Here is an 18,921-nt window from a genome sequence, read left to right on the forward strand (position 1 = left end):
TTATGAAGAGCATATAATGCTTTCCACCCTCCTAAACTTCTCTTATTTCTGCGGTCTTCCCAACTAAGCATACTGCTGAAATCAATCCCAAGGTACTTGTACTTATTTACTTCTTCAAGAATGTTACCCTCAAAGAAGAACGCATGTTAGCTCTGCATTAGTTTAACAATACACCTTTTTTAAAATACAATGATGAGTATATTCCACTAGGCACAATTGGTAACTTCGTAGAAATAACTACCACTATTTCACCTAATAAAACTAATATTTTATAAATGTCACAAAACCCAATATATCTCCAAAAACTTAAACCCACACTAATTAAAACACAAATCATAAACCATATCACCTGAACTAAATTCGTTAACCATAATATACAATTTCAAATAATATTCTTTACACCTATTTTAATTCTCATCCTTAAATACGGAAGCCCTCTGGAAAAATTCGTAATTAGCCAAACAAAATCCCCTTTCTATAGACTTTAGTTGACCTTAAAGAAAAAACCATGGGAACTCAACTTCCTCATTTGGCGGATTCCAATCAAATATAATTTCCACCCCATAACTCAAATGCTTCTCAGTATTGAAGCCAAAGTCGTCTATGGCTCATTGATAATCCGATTTTTCACTCTCGCCATGGGATCGACAGGTACAGAAAATTTATACTATTTCGATAGTGCTCAAACAAAATATTCCCGAACGTTAGGCTTGTTGTAGGGTTTAAGCTTACGAGATCTCGTGTGCTCCCTTGTAGCTTGCTTTGACAATAATAGCAATTAGAATGTTGCAAGAATATCAAGGGTTTAGGGTTTGACTGTGATTTATTTGCAGAAATGGCTGTGAAGGCTCTCGTTTTTGCGATTATGATATGCGGGGCAGTTGCTCTATTCGAACCTGTGTCAGAAACCCACAGATCTGCAGCTGTTGAGTTATTTCTTCCCAAAGAGGATGGATCTTACGGAAGGTTGGTACTGTCTTTCCAATTATTTAAGTGTTTTATATTGTTGGTCGAAGGATCGGATTATATATGCAGAATTGATCGTAAAATATGCCAAACTTGATCCCTCTTAAGATTCGAACCTTTGGCAATCCGATCAGATTGATGACTCTTTTGCTATAGGCTGGGATCGTTTTATTTTTTGCGTTTTAATTATCAGGGATGGAGGCGCATTTTTACTAGTTGGGAATTTGTTTTAACGACTGGTCACTGATTCAATTCACATGGAGTTATACCACTTACAACAATTGATTTTCGTTTTTGGATCTTGAGCTGGCAAAGCTTAGGGCTCAAAGTAACTTCGTGCGTATTAGGCTTTTTAGGTGCCCATTCTCTCACAGTGGCTTATGAGTTTTCCGCCATCGCAGTTCATCTGCTCATAATACCATTCACATTGGTCTATGTATCCCGTGGCACTTTCCAAAACCCAGCGGTGAACCGGAAAAGCCCATTGGTTCGCCCATTAGAATTCACATAAGATTTATTGTCCGGGTGATGGTGCTGATAAAGTTTGCTATTGCAATCTCTTCGAGGAAGGCACAATAGATCATATTGTGAGTTCAACATACATCTCGGCAGCTATCGTAAAAGTAACATGAATAAATTTAAGTGGTAGCATAATATTTGGCCTGCCTTATGCGAAATTGCCTCCTGCGTGGTGCAGGAGGATTGAAGATTGTATTGGGCATTCAAATGAGCACAACCAACACATTTTTGTATGTTATAGTGGACTTCTCGGGCAAGATAAGACTGGCTGTGGAGAATGCTTTTTTGGATCCATTTTTTTATCCTCAGATGGCACAAAGACTTCAGTAGATGCGTGCATTAAAGGATTAGCAGTAGTTGCTTATGAATTGAAGGCTTTCATTATCTCGAGTCCTGGTGTTGCAAATATCTCGATAACATCCCGATTTTATCGTGAAATTGTATTTTTTGGCCTAGCCAAAGTTTGTTGATTTTTACTGATAGGTGGTATCTTAATTTTGCAGATGTTTGCCGAATTTTACAGATATTTTCACATTTTTTACTATTTTTTTGGTTTTCCGGACCCTTGCCGATGTTTGCAACATTTAATTTTCTCAAGAACTCAGCCTTACTCTTGCTCTTTTTATTGGGAGCCTTGTTCACTTTGGAAACTTGGATCACCGTAGTTTCTTCCTTTTGAAAGTGAAAAGAAACTTGTTTGTTGAACTCCCTTTCAAATTGGCATTCGATCCATGTATTACTCTTTGTAGAATTGAGGTGACTCGATTAGAATCAACATAGTTACTACTGCTTGAGGATATATCATGGTCTGAATTTCGAGATGATAGAGCATTTAGTGTACTTTCCTTTTATCATTTCTTAATTATGGTCTGTCGTGTATAATTCTAATTCATACATTATCTGGTTATAATATTACAAATTAACTAACTATATGAGTTGCCAATTTCAGCCTGGAGGAAACCTATCAGGCATTGCGGTCTTTTCAGGTTCTTGGTATCGAAGCGAAGAATTCTGACCAGACATGCCAACTGGCATTTGAATCACTGAAATATTCTTCTGCACAAATCAAAGACATTTATTATGCACTCAAAATCACTGAGATATTGAAGTGTCCATTTAGTGATGCCGATGTAGTCAAGGTTAGCTTGCTTTTGCCTCTTTAGTGCTAAATGCTTCTCTTATTTATTTTCTGGAAATTTCAAGACTTTACTGTCTTATTGTGCTAATGTTGGGGTGGTCTGTTGTTTGAAGGGCATTGCATCAAAGCTTTTATCACACATAAAGGGTGCTAACTCTTTGCTCGATTACTATTACCCTCTCAGTTGTTTGGTCTCTATCAAGGTACTAGTTTCCGGCATTGCTTGTTATCGTGGATTAGTCCTGAGTATGCTTGTATAAGCAGAAATTGGGTTTGTAAAATGTATGCAGAGCAGTTGTTGACCGATTGATCATGACTGCATTTAGTCTTGACTTTTAGAAACAGTTAAATTAGGAGCAGCACGGGCAATTCTTTTGGAATTTATGCATCATACTGGTGGATGAACTCATTAAATCTATACTGGAATATAATGGAAAGTTATAAAATCTTGTATTATATTAAAGGTGTTGAAAAATTAAAGCTTGAATGTATATGATGGTTTGGAAAGGTGGAGACTCGAGAGTACTTACTTAGGTCACAGGTAGGCTAATTAATGCCTTTGTTTTCTGGAATATGCATAGTGTGGTCTCAGGTAGGCTAATTAATGCATCTGTCTAGCAATAGGGCTGGATTACGAACTTCTTTGCACGGTGCGCTTTGTTAAAATATCTTATAATATAACAATATAAAAACAGTAAAATAAAGTCCTCGCTTTGGTTATTTCATTTGTGGCAGAATCAGGATTTGGCATCTGAAAGTGGCATTATTCTGGAGGATGCCAGCGGTATCTTTCAATCGATCAAGGTCTCAAGCTTTCTTTACTCTTTGCTGAGTTCTTTGGTCTCACTGACTTTTGAAATAAACATGTGACTATAAATCTGCATTTTTCTCAGCTTGCTTTGTTTATAATAAATAAAGAAAGTTAAAATCCTGACTTGTTCATTTGTAGAGTTTAAGTCAAAATGATGGAACATGGCGATATACATCTAGTGAGGGTGAATCTAGTCCCCATGCTGCTGGTATGTTCAAACTTCATACTTTTGCCACACCATTGGCCATTTGAATTGTGCTGCATTATTTGTAGGATGCTTTCTTATTCTACTTTCATTGTTTCCCAGCAGCAAGGTGTATGTTTCTCTTCTTAATAAGGCAATGGCTTTACAGTGTTTTGATTATAATTATTGTAGTCTGTTAGATTACTGTTTATGTAGATGTTGTGTTAGCATGTGACTCCCTATACAATTATGAAGTCCTACACCACCTTATTGTATTTGACATTATAGGATATAGTGTCTATCCTAAGTGTGTATTAGTCTTTAGATCATATTTTGCCTCTTTCTAGCCTTATCTCGATGAGGTGTCGGTGTGAGGGTAAATCTGTTTCATGAGGTGGTTTTGTTGATATACTATAAATTTGTATCATTGGAATGAATATTATAATATAGTAGAATATGGCTTAGGGTCTTTTCTGCCAAGTTCTTGTGTCATTTCTTGTGTTCTATTTCTCAACATGATTGCATATAGTCAATCTATTTGTGATTTAATGCTGTGAAGGGTCCTTGCTTCAGAAGGATCTTGATTATTAGACCTTCTAGTTTTACCCCCACCTTCTCCCTTTTAATATATCCATTTCTCTAGTCCATCCGATGCATAGCCAAAGAGTGTGAGTAAGAGTGGGCACCCTTGCTCCCATGTCATAGTGTAGGATCTTCAACAGACATTTGTGCATTCTCTGTTTCTGATTTAATCCTGTGAAGGGTCCTTACTTCAGAAGGATCTTGATTATTAGACCTGCTAGTTTTACCCCCACCTCCTCCCTTTTAATATATCCGTTTCTCTAGTTGATCTATGCATAGCCAAAGAGTGTGAGTAAGAGTGAGCACCCTTGCTCCCATGTCATATCGTAGGATCTCCAACAGACTTCTGTGCATTCTTATTATAGCTTTGATCTGTTTATATAACTTTGCACCGTCTCTTTCTTTTACATCAGTATGGCCACTCTACCATTCCTTTTCAAATTTTGTGTCATGGGACAACACTACAACACCACAAAACAACACCACAGGTCTTCTTCCTTGTTTGTTCAAGTTTTTTTCCACCATGTGTCTCAGTGTTAGGCAGTGGTCTATGGCTGAGTGCTTTGGCCTGAAGCTTGCTTTCCTTATCATTGCACAATTTATTGACTTTCTTTTCAATAATTACATGATTTCTATCAGTTTAGCAAAGATCAGGCAAATCATTATCTTTCTGTAGTTACCGGGGTTGTTTTTCCTGTCTTGTGTTCTATTTCTCAACATTATTGTGCATCGTCAATTTATCTATGATTTAATGCTGTGAAGGGTCCTTGTATCATAAGGATCTTGATTATTAGACCTGCTGTTTTTACCCCCACCTCCTCCCTTTTCACATATCCATTTCTCTAGTTGATCTATGCATAGCCAAAGGGTGTGGTTAAGAGTGGGCACTCATGTCTCGCTCCCATGTCATAGCATGGGATCTCCAAAATACCTCGGTGCATTCTTATTATAGCCTTGACCTGTTCATATAAATTTGCACTGCTTCTTTCTATTCCATTTGTATTGCTACTCTACCATTCTTTTCCAAAGTTTGTGGCATGGGACCACGCTAAAGCCTAAATGCTTTATGAAAATCCACAAAGCGTCACCATAGGTCTTCTTCCTTGATTGCCATGTTTTTTCCACCACGTGTCTTAGTGTTAGGCAGTGGTCTGTGGTTGAGTGCTTGGGCATGAAGCTTACTTTCCTTATCATTGCACCATTTACTGACTTTCTTTTCCATGATTCCTCCTATTAGTTTAGCAAAGATCAGGCTAATAACTATCTTTCTGTAGTTATTGGCTATGTTGCAGGAAACAACCCCAAGCTGTGTACTTCCATCCGTAGACAAGAAGACCTAAGTGCCTCCTTAGACAAGCCATTGGTCCACGTTTCCTTTTTTAGGGGGTGGCATTTCCATCTGTACTTGTTTTAAAAACTTCCACACATTTTGTCGTTTTGTGCAACTTAGGTTATTAGGGTTGTTTTTTTTTCTCTCCTTGCTTCTCTGTACCATTTGTTTCAATGTCTCCACAATGTGTTTGCTGATTTAATTGTTGCCACCTTTTAGGTGTTCAGTTTGTAGCCTTTCTATGCCCTTTGCTTTTCCATGAGCTATCCATTTGATTCCCTTGAGGACATCCACTTATGGCTAAAAGAAGTCGAAGAAATATGGAAAAGAACTTCAACAAACAAGGATAAAGAAGTTAACCACTTTGGGGAAGAATTAAATAACATGTGTAATGCACACTTGTTGTTTACAATGGGATGAATAGGTTGAAGAACACAAGGGGCGAGGTGGTGGTATGTCTTTTGTACACCAAGCATCCTAGAGAAGATGCAACCTCCATTGTAGGACTTTGCTTTATTTGTTTACAAAATAGACTATATATAAACTTTGTTTCTGAATGTTTTGTCTCAAATTCCTATCCCGAGCTTTCACTTTTTTTTTTTTGGTTCCATCCATTTTGGGTTTCCTGTTATGCCTAATATTACAACTTCTTTTATCTCCTTTTGTCCCTCTTTTCTGCCATTTCTTGTTTGAGTTGTTTTACAGGTTTATTAGTGTTTTTTTGCTTTTGGGTCTACTAGTATAGACTACAAAATGGACATAGAATTTGGCTTTGGTGACATTTTTTGTTGTTATTCAATCTGTTCCTCTTGGTGTCCTAGTCAAGGTTCTTGTTAATTTTTCTCATACTAGATCTGATTTATTTTACTTCAACAATTTATTAAAACCACAAAATATTTATCTCAAATATTTTTGAATTTACCACAAAAAAATACATTGGTATATTAACTTTAAAATGCAGTGGAAATAAAATGAAGAGACCTATCACTCCACAACAACAAATTTACATCCAACACAGTCTTCCTTCATTAAATTTCTTGGGAAAGTTATGGGTTCGATCCCTAGAGAATACATAGAAAAATACAGTTTTTGGGCAACTGGAAACTTGGTCCCACTGGAAAAATGAACCTCAAAGAATTCAACCTTTGGAAATTGAATCGCCTGAAGCAAATTGGCCCTGGAGAATTAACTTGTCACACTAGAAATTCGGCCTCCTGTACGACCCCAACACATTTAAGAAATCGCCCTCCTCCACAATTTGGCCCTATTCTTTAGCAACTCGGCCTCCCTCTTTCCTGAACTCACCCTCTTTGAATTTCTCTTGAAATTATCTGGTGCACTTCTCCTCACTTCTCTTCAGTCTAGTTGAGCTTCACGCTCTAGTGAAAATCACATCCTCTATAATTGTGTCTTCACCTCTCCCTTAGGCTTATTTTCTAATTTCATTAAGCCAAAATCCCTAACACTAATCTCTTAAGTGATCAATGGCTAGGATTAAATCCTAAGCCTCACTTGAGATTAATGGTTGAGATTATATCTAAGTCAGTAAATAGTTTTATTATTTATCCTTATAACTTTGGCCTAATAGCACTCAATATTTAATTAGATTAAATACTGTACTTTTCCTAATTTAACCTCAAGAAGGAAATCATAAAATCACTTAATCCACCAACCAAGCACCTAAAGAGGCAATCAAATATATATTTACATGCTAAGACACAAAGTCTACTTTCGAAGCTACAAAAACTTCAACAATCTCTCTTAGCAAGGAAGGATTTTCCACCATCCCCAACTTGTCTCTGTAAAACACAAACTTCCCCTTCACTAGAGGCTTGGTGAGAATATTTGCTACTTGGTCCTCTATGGAAATGTACTGCAATCTCATAACACCTCTCTGGACCTTGTCTTTGATGAAGTGGTATCTGATCTCTATATGCTTGGACCTATCATGAAACATTGGATTTTCAGAGAGCTTAATGTAACTTTGATTGTCACAGTGAATCATAGTTGGCCCCATCTCAAGACCAAATAATTCTGTGAGCATCTTGTGAAGCCATATGGCCTCACAACTCACCAAACTCGCTGCCATGTATTATGCCTCTGCTAAGCTAAATGCTTCCTACCACAAGATCATAGCTGATCCTAGGGTTAAATAACACGCAAAAGTAGATTTTCTATGCGCTGCACTTCTTGCCCAATGAGAATTTGTGTACTCCTGCGAGTCTACCCCACAAACTCTGACATATCTCAGTCCAAAGTCTATTGTACTTCGAAGGTACTTGAGCACATGTTTCGTTGCCACCCAATGAAGCCTCCTTGACTCCGCCATAAATTGGTTGAATGTATTCACTACAAAGCATATATCTGGTCTAGTATTAACTAGATACGTCAAGGACCTGATCAACTGCCTGTACAAGGTGGGATCCACAAACTCACCATCAAAAGAATTCAACTTCCTCAAGTTGGTGATTATAGGTGTAGACATTGACATGCAATCCTCCATCCTAAATCTCCTCAGATCTAAACTGCATAGCTACCTTGCCCAAGGAAAATTTCTCCTGGCTGCTGCCATACCTCTAATCCCAAGATGTAGTGCATGAACTCAATATCCTTCATCTCAAACTTCGAAGTAAGGTCCTCCTTGCACATCCCTATAAGCTTCTTCGATCCCATCAAAAAGAGATTGTCAATATAGAGTACTAAGATGAACAACTCACCCTCAACAAGTTGGAGTTTGCCTCACTCTTGGTGAAGCCAAAATCAAGTAGGTACCCATCAATCTTGGAGTACCATATGCGAGGTGCCTGCTTAAGCCCGTCTAAATACTTCTTGAATATGCATACATGGGATTCTGTTAAAAATATGAAACTGCGGTCAAATTCCACTTTGGACTACTCATTTGATGGAGATGATGATTGCATTGAATTCCTCTTTTCGAGAGGACCAAAATTGACCTAAATATCACCTCATTTGGACAAGCAGAAGTTGAGTTATGAATTATTTTATTCATACATATATTCTGGATTAGGTTGGCCCTATGCACATGTACCAGTGGACATGTCAAGTGGACCCTCATGTAAACCTATAAATAGAAGACATCTCAAGCTCGTTTGGACTCATTGATCAATCTCTCTTCTCCTCTTCTATTTTGTCTTGGCTGGCATAGGTGTGACAGAGGAAGCTCACACTGAACTAGGGTTTTTTGATTCCTGGATTGGCACAAAACTGAGCAATTTAGTCCCTGGTTACTGGAACAGAGTGGTCATGAGAGTGACCAGGGACCCTTGGACGCTAGCACAAAGTCTTCATGAGATTGGAAGTTTGGGTCAGTTCGGTCCTTGGTTGCTTGCACAGAATGGTATGGGAGTGACTGAGTTGCCTTAGTCATTATCATGTTGTTCACAGAGAGCGACCAGGTCTGTCATAGTTGCTCGCACAGCTCTTCCTCCCTGCGTTCGGGACTCCATGATGAGATTTCAACATTTCGAAGATTTTGCTCAGTGACGTAAGTGTTCAGCAGTAGGCTATAGGCGTGATAGTGCATTATAACTATCTGAATTAGAGTTTTCATGTTAGATACATTTCATGGATATTCTAGTTGTTGTGAAGATATGGATCATTGTACTCTCTTTTGTTGAATCATTTGACGAAAATCTATTAGAAGAAGATTTGCAAGGGTTTTCCCCATAGTGGGTTTTGCCCAGGTCTTCGACCAATCCTGGTGTCTCTATGTGTGCATGCTTTTCTTCTATTGTTCCTTTATGTTCCGCCGCATCGATGATGATGTTATTGTTCTTTCTACATAGTTGCATATGCTGATGAATAATGATGTAAATCTGAATATTGTTATGATGCTATGGGATGAACTTAATGTGTTAATTGAGAAATGCAATTATCAAAGCAAAGAACAATGTAACCCTATGAAAAATTAAAGGATTCCCTCCCATGAACCTCAAATCCCTAAGGTTGCTCAATTTACACCTCTTCCTCAATCACCCCATTGAGGAAGGCAATCTTCACATCCATATGATGTATCCTCCACCTGATCTTTGAAGCAGTAGAAATGACTTATATGTTAGATGTATATTTGGTGACATGAGCAAATGTCTCCTCGTAGTCTACTCCTTTCTTCCGGGAGAACCCTTTTGTCGCAAATCTTGTATTATGCTTCTTGATACTACCATCAACTGCATGCTTGATATTATAGATCCATTGAGAAGTGACCACCAACTTCCTCTCAAGCCTCGATACTATGTTCCAAACATCATTCCTAATAATGGAACTATACTCTTCCACCATTGTGCCTTCTAAACTTGTTGGTTTGCTCCCCCTTCAAAGGTAGAAGCCTTAGAATCGTTAATGTTGCTCATCAATTCCAAATAACTGGAAAATATGGTTGGTGGTCTACTCTCTTTGTAAGTGTTGCTAGGAGCCTCCACATGCTCCTCAACATCTCTCAAGGTCTGTTTGGCCCATCTCAACCTCCTCTTGGTAGAGTTCATAGTAACATCTCTCTTGTCCTCCTGATTTGAAGGTTGTGTCCCTACTATTGGTCCCTCCTCAACATTTAGAGCCTCTTGCTCTTGATTCTTTGCCACTGATGGATTTGTACCATGTGACTTCCTAAAGGTCCCACCCTCCTTAAATCTAACATTCCTCTTGACAACTATCTTCCTGTGTCTTGGAATGTAAATCTGAATAATGTTATGAGGCTATGGGGTGAACTTAATGTGTTAATGGAGAAATGCAATTATCAAAGCAAAGAACAATCTAACCCTATGAAAAATTAAAGGATTCCCTCCCATGCACCTCAAATCCCTAAGGCTGCTCAATTTACACCACTTCCTCAATTCGCCATTGAGGAAGGCAATCTTCACATCCATATGATGTATCCTCCACCCGATCTTTGAAGCAGTAGAAATGACTTATTTGTTAGATGTATATTTGGTGACATGAGCAAATGTCTCCTCATAGTCTACTCCTTTCTTCTGGGAGAACCCTTTTGTTGCAAATCTTGTATTATGCTTCTTGATACTACCATCAACTGCATGCTTGATCTTATAGATCCATTGAGAAGTGACCACCAACTTCCTCTCAAGCCTCGATACTATGTTCCAAACATCATTCCTGATAATGGAACTATACTCTTCTACCATTGCACCTTCTAAGCTTGTTGGTTTGCTCCCCCCTCAAAGGTAGAAGGCTTAGAATCATTAATGTTGCTCGTCAATTCCAAATAACTGGAAAATATTGTTGGTGGTCTACTCTCTTTGAAAGTGTTGCTAGGAGCCTGCACATGCTCCTTAGCATCTCTCAAGGTCTGTTTGGCCCATCTTAACCTCCTCTTGGTAGAGTTCAAAATAACATCTCTCTTGTCCTCTTGATTTGAAGGTTGTGTCCCTACTATTGGTCCCTCCTCAACATTTAGAGCCTCTTGCTCTAGATTCTTTGCCACTGGTGGATTTGTACCATGTGACTTCCTAAAAGTCCTACCCTCCTCAAATCTAACATTCCTCTTGACCACTATCTTCTTGTGTCTTGGATGTAAATATGAATAATGTTATGATGCTATGGGGTGAACTTAATGTGTTAATGGAGAAATGCAATTATCAAAGCAAATAACGATGTAACCCTATGAAAAATTAAAGGATTCCCTCCCATGCACCTCAAATCCATAAGGCTGCTTAATTTACACCTCTTCCTCAATCACCACATTGAGGAAGGCAATCTTCACATCCATATGATGTATCCTCCACCCGATCTTTGAAGCAGTAGAAATGACTTATCTGTTAGATGTATATTTGGTGACATGAGCAAATGTCTCCTCATAGTCTACTCCTTTCTTCTGGGAGAACCCTTTTGTCGCAAATCTTGTATTATGCTTCTTGATACTACCGTCAACTGCATGCTTGATCTTATAGATCCATTGAGAAGTGACCACCAACTTCCTCTCAAGCCTCGATACTATGTTCCAAACATCATTCCTGATAATGGAACTATACTCTTCCACCATTGCACCTTTTAAACTTCTTGGTTTGCTCCCCCTTCAAAGGTCGAAGGCTTAGAATCATTAATGCTGCTCGTCAATTCCAAAAATCTAGAAAATATGGTTGGTGGTCTACTCTCTTTGAAAGTGTTGCTAGGAGCCTCCACATGCTCCTTAGCATCTCTCAAGTTTGCCCATCTCAACCTCCTCTTGTTAGAGTTCAAAGTAACATCTCTCTTGTCCTCCTGATTTGAAGGTTGTGTCCCTACTATTGCTCCCTCAACATTTAGAGCCCCTTGCTCTCGATTCTTTGCCACTGATGGATTTGTACCATGTGGCGTCCAACAAAAATGCGCGTTTCTAATGGTGGCTGTAGTTTAGTCCTCTTCTTTGAAGGAATGTGGACATGTATTAGACTACCGAAGATACACAAATGGCTCACCTCCTATTTCAATCTTGTTAAAACCTTCTTAGGAATCATGTCCTACATTGCCCTGTGAAGATGCCTGTTTTGCAGGTATATAATTGTATTACATGCCTCCGCCAATAAGAACATAGGCAAATCTTGATCATGGATCATGGCCGTGGCCGTTCCAACTTTACTCTTGTTCTTCCTCTTTGCCACTCCAATTTGCTATGGATTGTAGGGCATTGTCAGCTCTTTCTTGATTCCTGCTTCCCTGTAGAAATCCTTAAGCTCGTTGGAGGTATACTCGCTCCCATTTTCTGATCTTAGGGCCTTGATCTTCTTCTTGGGTTGGTTCTCCACAAGAGCTTTGAACTCTTGAGATTGACCAAAGACTGCATCCTTGGTATTTAGGAAGTAAATACATGCCCTCTTGGAATAGTCATCTATGGAAGTCACAAAATAACTGCTCCCCGAGATAGATTCCATTGACATAGGACCACAGATGTCAAAATGCACCAAATCCAAAATGCCTTTGGACTTGGTCTCATTGCTAGGAAATGTTGCATGGGCTTGCTTGCCAAGAGCACAACCCTTACACACAACATCATGCTCTATACTGAACTCTAGAAAACCAATGACTATCTCCTATAATAGTGGTAGAGCCTTGTAGTGTAGATGTCCCATCCTCTTGTGCCAAATCCCACTTCCGCTGTCACTGCTATGTACTAGTGTTTTCACTGGCTGTCCTCTCAGCAAATACATATTATTCTCCCTACTACCTATGACTAACGTCACGCTAGGATCAACCCCTTTTAGCGTGATAGTTACCTCACCTCTTGTGAAACTGACCTCAAGTCCTTTGTCCTCCATGGCTGAAATTGAGGATAATTTCTCTAGCTTAGCTACATACATTACCTCCTTCACCTCTATAAGACTTCCTGAGTCTAGTTGGAATTGTATCTTGCCAGTGTCGTCCACTACATGGTGTTGTCACCAATCTCCACATGTAGATATCTATTCTCTCCTTAGCCATACTGGTGAAGATATCATGAGATCTCGTCATGTGATGAAATGCTCCATTGTCCACAAACCACACCCTCTTGTGATGGTGCTAGAAAGACATGATACCAGAGCAATTTCCTCGAATTTGTCAACCAATTCATCCATTTGTGCAAATGTGGTTGTTGCTATCTTCCCCTTTCCTTTCTTCTTGTTTGGACATTATCTGGCATAATGACTGAACTTGTGACATGCAAGGCACTTGACTTTGCTCATGTCTTTCTTCCCTTGTGAAGATGCTTGTCCACTCTAGTTTTTCTTGGCTTTACCCTTCCCCTTCTTTTCTTTCCCAACAAGAGCATGGTTCTCCTCATCTCCACCTTTGCGTTGCCAGCTAGCTCCCAAATCTCCTTTTGGGTGAAATCATCCCACAATTTGGCCCAATCATGTAGTTTATTTTTGGCTCGGATGCTTGTCACAAATGTAGCCCATTGCTTGGTACAAACTTTCAGTGCTACTTTTGACAAGATCCATCTCAACCACCTCTTCCCCAACAGTTGAAAGTTCATCATGAACTTGTTGAATCCTTGCGAAATAAGAGGTCACAGTCTTAGATTCATTTATCTTGATGCTATTCAACTTCTCCCTTAGCACCAACTTTTTGTTTTGGTTGTCACTTTGGTACAACTTATTCAATGCTGACCACATCTGATATGTTGAATCTTTCTTCTTTATATGATCCTTCACACCATTGAAAATGATACTCCCAACTCTTATATTTTTCAATTCATGTTCATCGGTTTGAGTAGCATCTTGAGGAACCTGAATCGCTTGGTTTGCAATTAACCACAAACCGTTTGCCATTAAAACAAGGGTGATTCACTGCTTCCATGGATTGAAGTTTACAGTCCCCTCCAACTTTTCTTCATATCTTATACTTGATGATGCCATATAACAGATTGACTTCAGTTACAAAACCATCGTTGCAAAATAAAAAAATTGTCGTTGTAAAAGCCTTGTGATGTCTTGATCTCTCCCACATAGTTTCATTTGCTTTGATACCATGTTAATTTTTCTCATAACAACTTTGATTTATTTTACTTCAACAATTTATTAAAACCCTAGAAAATATTTATCTCAAATATTTCTAAATTTGCCGAAAAATAAATACACTGGTATATTAACTTTAAAATGCAGTGGAAATAAAATGAAGAGATCAATCACACCACAACAACAAATTTACACCCAACACAATCTTCCTTCATTAAATTTCTTAGGAAAATACTAGGTTAGACCCATCGAGAATAAATAGAAAAAATATTGTTGTTGGGCATGTGGAAACTTAGCCCATTGGTAAAATCGGCCTTAAGGAATTTGGCCTTGGAAATCAAACCACCTAAAGCAAATTGGCCTTGGAGAATTAACTTGTCTCACCAGCGATTCGGCCTCCCTTTCTCCTTGTCTTGTATGGCCCCAACACACTAGAGAAATCAACCTCCTCCACAATTCGACCCTCTTATTCAACAACTCGACCTCCCTCTTTCTTGAACTCAACTTGCTTGAATTTCTCTTGAAATTCCTTAGTGCACTTCTCACTTCGCTTCAGTCTCGTTGAGGCTCTCGCTATAGAGAAAATTGCTTCCTCCATAATTGTGTCTTCACCTCTTTCTTAGGCTTATTTTATAATTTCATTAAGCCAAAATCCCTAACCCTAATTTCCTAAGAGATCAATGCGTAGGATTAAATCCTAAGCCACAATTGAGATCAACGGTTGAAATTATATTTAAGTCATTTAAATAACTTTAATATTTATCTTTAGAACTTTGGCCTAATAGTGCACAATAATTCATTAGATTAATTATTGTACTTTTTAGAAGTTAATCTCAGGAAAGAAATCATAAAATCACTTACTCCACCAAGTAAACACCTAAAGAGGCAATCAAATATCTTCTACATGCTACGACACAAAGCCTATGTAGAAGACCTCCCATAGCTACAAAATCTTCAACAACTCTTCCATGTACTTTCATTATCTTTTTGCATGTTTACAAGTAAAAAGCTTGAGAGGTTCAATGTAATCTTCAATCCTTAGTGTGCGCATGGGCCATTACAGGTTGTCTTAGTTGATCATCTTCCATTTTTCTCATTGGCACTTGTCCCTTGTTGGTAATGGGGCTGATGAACTCAGGGATGCATACTTGGATGATATCCCTAACGTCCTTTGTTTCTTGGCACTAACATGAACCACCTTCTCCAAAATTCTACTTATATTGCAGTGGGGAGAAATTGATCCTGTTCCTCGGCATCAGAAACCTGGTTGTTGCTGTTATTGTCATGTCTTTTAAGGGAGAGCTTGTTGGTTGGTGGAGCTCTCCAAGTTGCTATGGCCATTGGCCTGTTGCTGTTCTGTCATTAGATTACCTCAAAACTTCTATTGATTGCTGCTGATGGGTGGTCCTTCTTCCATAATAATTTTTACAGTGAGGGTGGGGTTCTCCTCCTTCTACTGCTGTTGCTCCAACACCTAACAGCTGTTAAAATGTTCAAGCATGGTACTTTCTTTTGTGATAATGGGAAAATATTGTGAACACTTAAATCTCACTTGAGGTCTCTACAGAATCTGTGATCCACCCTTCTTTGATGACTTCCATTTGGGTTTATCCAAGCAACCAGTTGGGGATTCTACTGATGGATCTTGTAAAGATTTTCTAAAGGGCACAAGAAGGAGAGACAATGGACACAAGCAACCAGATGATACTCATGAGATCCGCTCGCCTGCCCAGCTACTTTGCTTGTTTGCTTCCCTTTTCTTTGTTTTCTGTTGAGTTCTAGGGAAGAAATAAGATATTAAGCCTCCCAATTACTTAAGTGCCACATTATTTCTGTGCAAAGCCTTTACCAAAATGGTTTCAGGTAATCCTTGTATGCTGTATTACTGCAATACAAAGCTTTTACCAATACACGAGAGAGGAAAAATGTTGTCCATCTTATCTGGAAATATATATATATATATATATTACTTGGAATGCGAGTGCGGGAAACCCCAGAGTACTTCCCCACATTTTGTGGATGGTAAACTGGGTGAACTGTCGGCCCTGTTTACAGGGCCTTGCCCCAAGGGAATCGTAAAGAGTCAAACCCGTGATCAGCAACAACTAGCAACAATATCAAAGAACTTCATGTCTTGGCTCTAGACAACTTGAGCCAACTCTTGGGGCTATATATATATATATAAATTCAAGTTTAATCCTAAAACATTGAGAGAGAGAGAGGGAGCTTCTATTAATCTATCCACTAGACTCAATTTTCTTACCTGGAGATTAGTCAGGTTTGTGTTCAAACTAAAGGATATTGCAATTTGTTAGCTGTTAATACAAAAGTATATGATAAAATTCATCATTAAGTTTGATAAAGCAAATTAAGTTAATTCCATCAAAACGTCATACATAAAGACAAATACAAATATTTTTTAACTTCAAATTTGACTAAAAAGTATGTTAAATTCAATGTCAAGTCTGGATACATATGTACATACATACGTATATGGTTTTCTTTATATATTTTTAAAGTTCGACATAAAAACATATCCTAATGCTGAATTTCGAACTTGTAAAACATTCTGCATGCCTGAGTAAATTTGCCAGTGCTTGAGATTCAATGACGTATTTTATTTTATCTTTTTATTTTTTAAATTTGTTATACATGGTAACTAAAGCTTTGGAGAGAGATCAAGTGCTCTTTCCTGAACTTCCTCAAAGTACCTTTCAAATTCCATGACCATGCTGTCCTAAAATGAAGGTATAAGTGCTTAATTGTAAGCTGTGCCCTATATACAGTATTGGAACTTCATCTCTTCTTAAATTCTTTTATCTGTTGTGTAATATGCTATATAAGTACAGAAAACCTAGCCTGCTAGTCTTAATTAAGAATCTCAAATAATATGTGATAACATATATTAACCAAACTGCATTCCTTATAGTTGTGAATCTAGGAACAGGATTATTTGTAATTTAGTATGTAGCGTTATAGACCTTTTACCTGTTGCAGTGCAATTCTGGGATATTGTTTTTGTCATTTGAATTGAGTGTGTGTTTTTTTTCAAGGAAAATCTGGGCAGATCGCCCTGAAGGGGTCACATCCCACTGGCTTACTAGCAGAGCCTAACCCCAAGGGCATCCAGGAGAATTGACCCCGTGACCTCCCAATGGTGAGGTACTTTAACAACGGGAACTTGATCAATTGAGCTAACCCTCGAGGCTAATTGAGTGTGTGTTTCTCACAGCGCTTTGGAGCTATTCATTTGTCACCTTATTCCTTCTGCACAGGAATTCTATAGCGAGATGTGTTTTTCATCCCCTGCGGCCCTAGCTTAGTTGGCCTTGTCGACAAAAATCATTTAAAAAACTGACCAACCTATTGATACATTAGCTAAATCCTTCTGGCTCTTTCTTCTTTCATTGAATGTGTTTTTGGGACATACATGCAGGGAAAGCTACCTCTATAGCAGAATTTGTTATTTAACAGCAATTGCAGCAGTGTCTTCATCTGTATGGCAGTTTAATTTTTATTGAACCTAAATTCATTTTCATGTTTAAACTCTATTGGCATTAGTGATTTACAGGTTTTGTTCATCTGTATCGCTAAAAAGGTTCTTTTTATGTTGAAGTTATATTCCACCCAACTTTTGCAACATTTGTGTCAACCAAGGCTTATGCAAATCCCTTTTAAAGCAGTGATTGTCCTGAGGCCAACTCGAGAAAAAATCTTTCGTAGCTGATACTGTTGTATTATATCCAAAGCAAATCATCGTGTGGCAAATATCGAAGCCACTGCGTATGTTTTCTTAATTTTAAACTAAAATTGTATGAACTGCATAGTGAATGATTAATTTACTCAAGGCTAGTGGTCCATGTCATATACCTCTCTAAATTGTATATCTGGTCTAATTCTGCAGTTTGTTTTGTATGATCCTAGCACATGTAGGGATTAGAATAGGGAAGATTGTTAATCAGTGGATCTAATGGGTGGCCTTACTCTCAATCTATCTTAATTGAATCTCGACTAAAGTTATTTTTCAGAAAGGTTTGGATATGGAAATACATGGATTGATGGTCATAATTATGTTCACGTTATAAACATCCTGGAATGATAATTGGGACTTATCCTTGGAGAGATAAGACTTATTTTCAAATCTGAAGTAAATTAAAATTGTGATTGTTTTGTTTTGGAGCAATTAGTTTTACCAGGTTGCACTTGGAGTCTTAATATGCTAAAAATTAATTATGTGCTGGTTTTCCTCACTATGGTCATGTTCATGTTCTGAAGTCATTCTATTGATCAATTAGTAAAACCTGGTTGAATTAATCAACCATATTAGATTTGGTATTCATTTACTGAGATATTGTTGATTGAAATAGGATTGGTTTCAGTTCATTTCATTTTGGCTGTCAGTTATTTTCTACTGATAAATATTATGTAGCATATCTTCGATTTCATTAGAATGTGTTGACATGTGGCTTTGAATCTTTGCAGGGCTTGCCTTAGAAGCACTTGCTGGGGTCGTAGCATTGGCAGAGTCTAACATTGAACAGGCTAAGGTAATGCTTTTCTTTGTTGGCTTATTGGTGATTTGAATTTTCGGGATTTAAATATGCTGTGCAAACTGAATTAATTACTGTTCCATTAAAATTTAGACCGCTCTTTTTAGATCAGTTTATGTACTTCTAATTCTTGGTTAAATGAAAAGTTGTATAACTATAACATATGACCCCAGTATATGTTGCAACTCCAACAAGTTATACATGCAATGTGAATTCATTGGACAGAGTACGATGTTATTTTAATTTAATCATCATATTCTCATTATTGTCTCATGTTCTTTTGTGCATGTTGACAATGAATGACTATTAGGCCGTGCTGAATTACTCTAAACTTACAAATATCTGGAGCCTATGTGACAAGGTTCACTGAACTTCAACCTTGAGGTTCGAAATTTAG

At 38.0% G+C, this 18,921-nt stretch overlaps 1 protein-coding gene across 1 annotated transcript; it reads left to right on the top strand.

Annotated features, from left to right (window-relative positions):
- The first annotated feature begins 493 nt into the window (after positions 1-493).
- On the top strand, positions 494-18,572 carry LOC149182602 (dolichyl-diphosphooligosaccharide--protein glycosyltransferase subunit 2-like). Its single transcript, XM_089418609.1, has 7 exons — positions 494-651; positions 834-966; positions 2,435-2,624; positions 2,737-2,826; positions 3,359-3,427; positions 3,573-3,642; positions 18,457-18,572. Exons 1-7 carry the CDS (start codon positions 573-575, stop codon positions 18,555-18,557), a joined length of 732 nt encoding a protein of 243 aa, XP_089274735.1. The 5' UTR covers positions 494-572; the 3' UTR covers positions 18,558-18,572.
- The last annotated feature ends 349 nt before the right edge of the window (positions 18,573-18,921 follow it).

The sequence above is a fragment of the Pinus tabuliformis genome, chromosome 3_2, assembly GCF_031772625.1.
Source record: "Pinus tabuliformis cultivar Carrire ecotype Pingquan chromosome 3_2, CPIR1, whole genome shotgun sequence".
NCBI classification, from domain to species: domain Eukaryota; kingdom Viridiplantae; phylum Streptophyta; class Pinopsida; order Pinales; family Pinaceae; genus Pinus; species Pinus tabuliformis.

Excerpts from the sequence above, each read along its gene's own strand:
- LOC149182602 (XM_089418609.1), top strand. The coding sequence starts at position 573 with ATGCTTCTCAGTATTGAAGCCAAAGTCGTCTATGGCTCATTGATAATC. Across the intron at positions 652-833 it reads TCTCGCCATGGGATCGACAG|AAATGGCTGTGAAGGCTCTC; the intron begins GTACAGAAAATT and ends ATTTATTTGCAG. Across the intron at positions 3,643-18,456 it reads ATCTAGTCCCCATGCTGCTG|GGCTTGCCTTAGAAGCACTT; the intron begins GTATGTTCAAAC and ends GAATCTTTGCAG.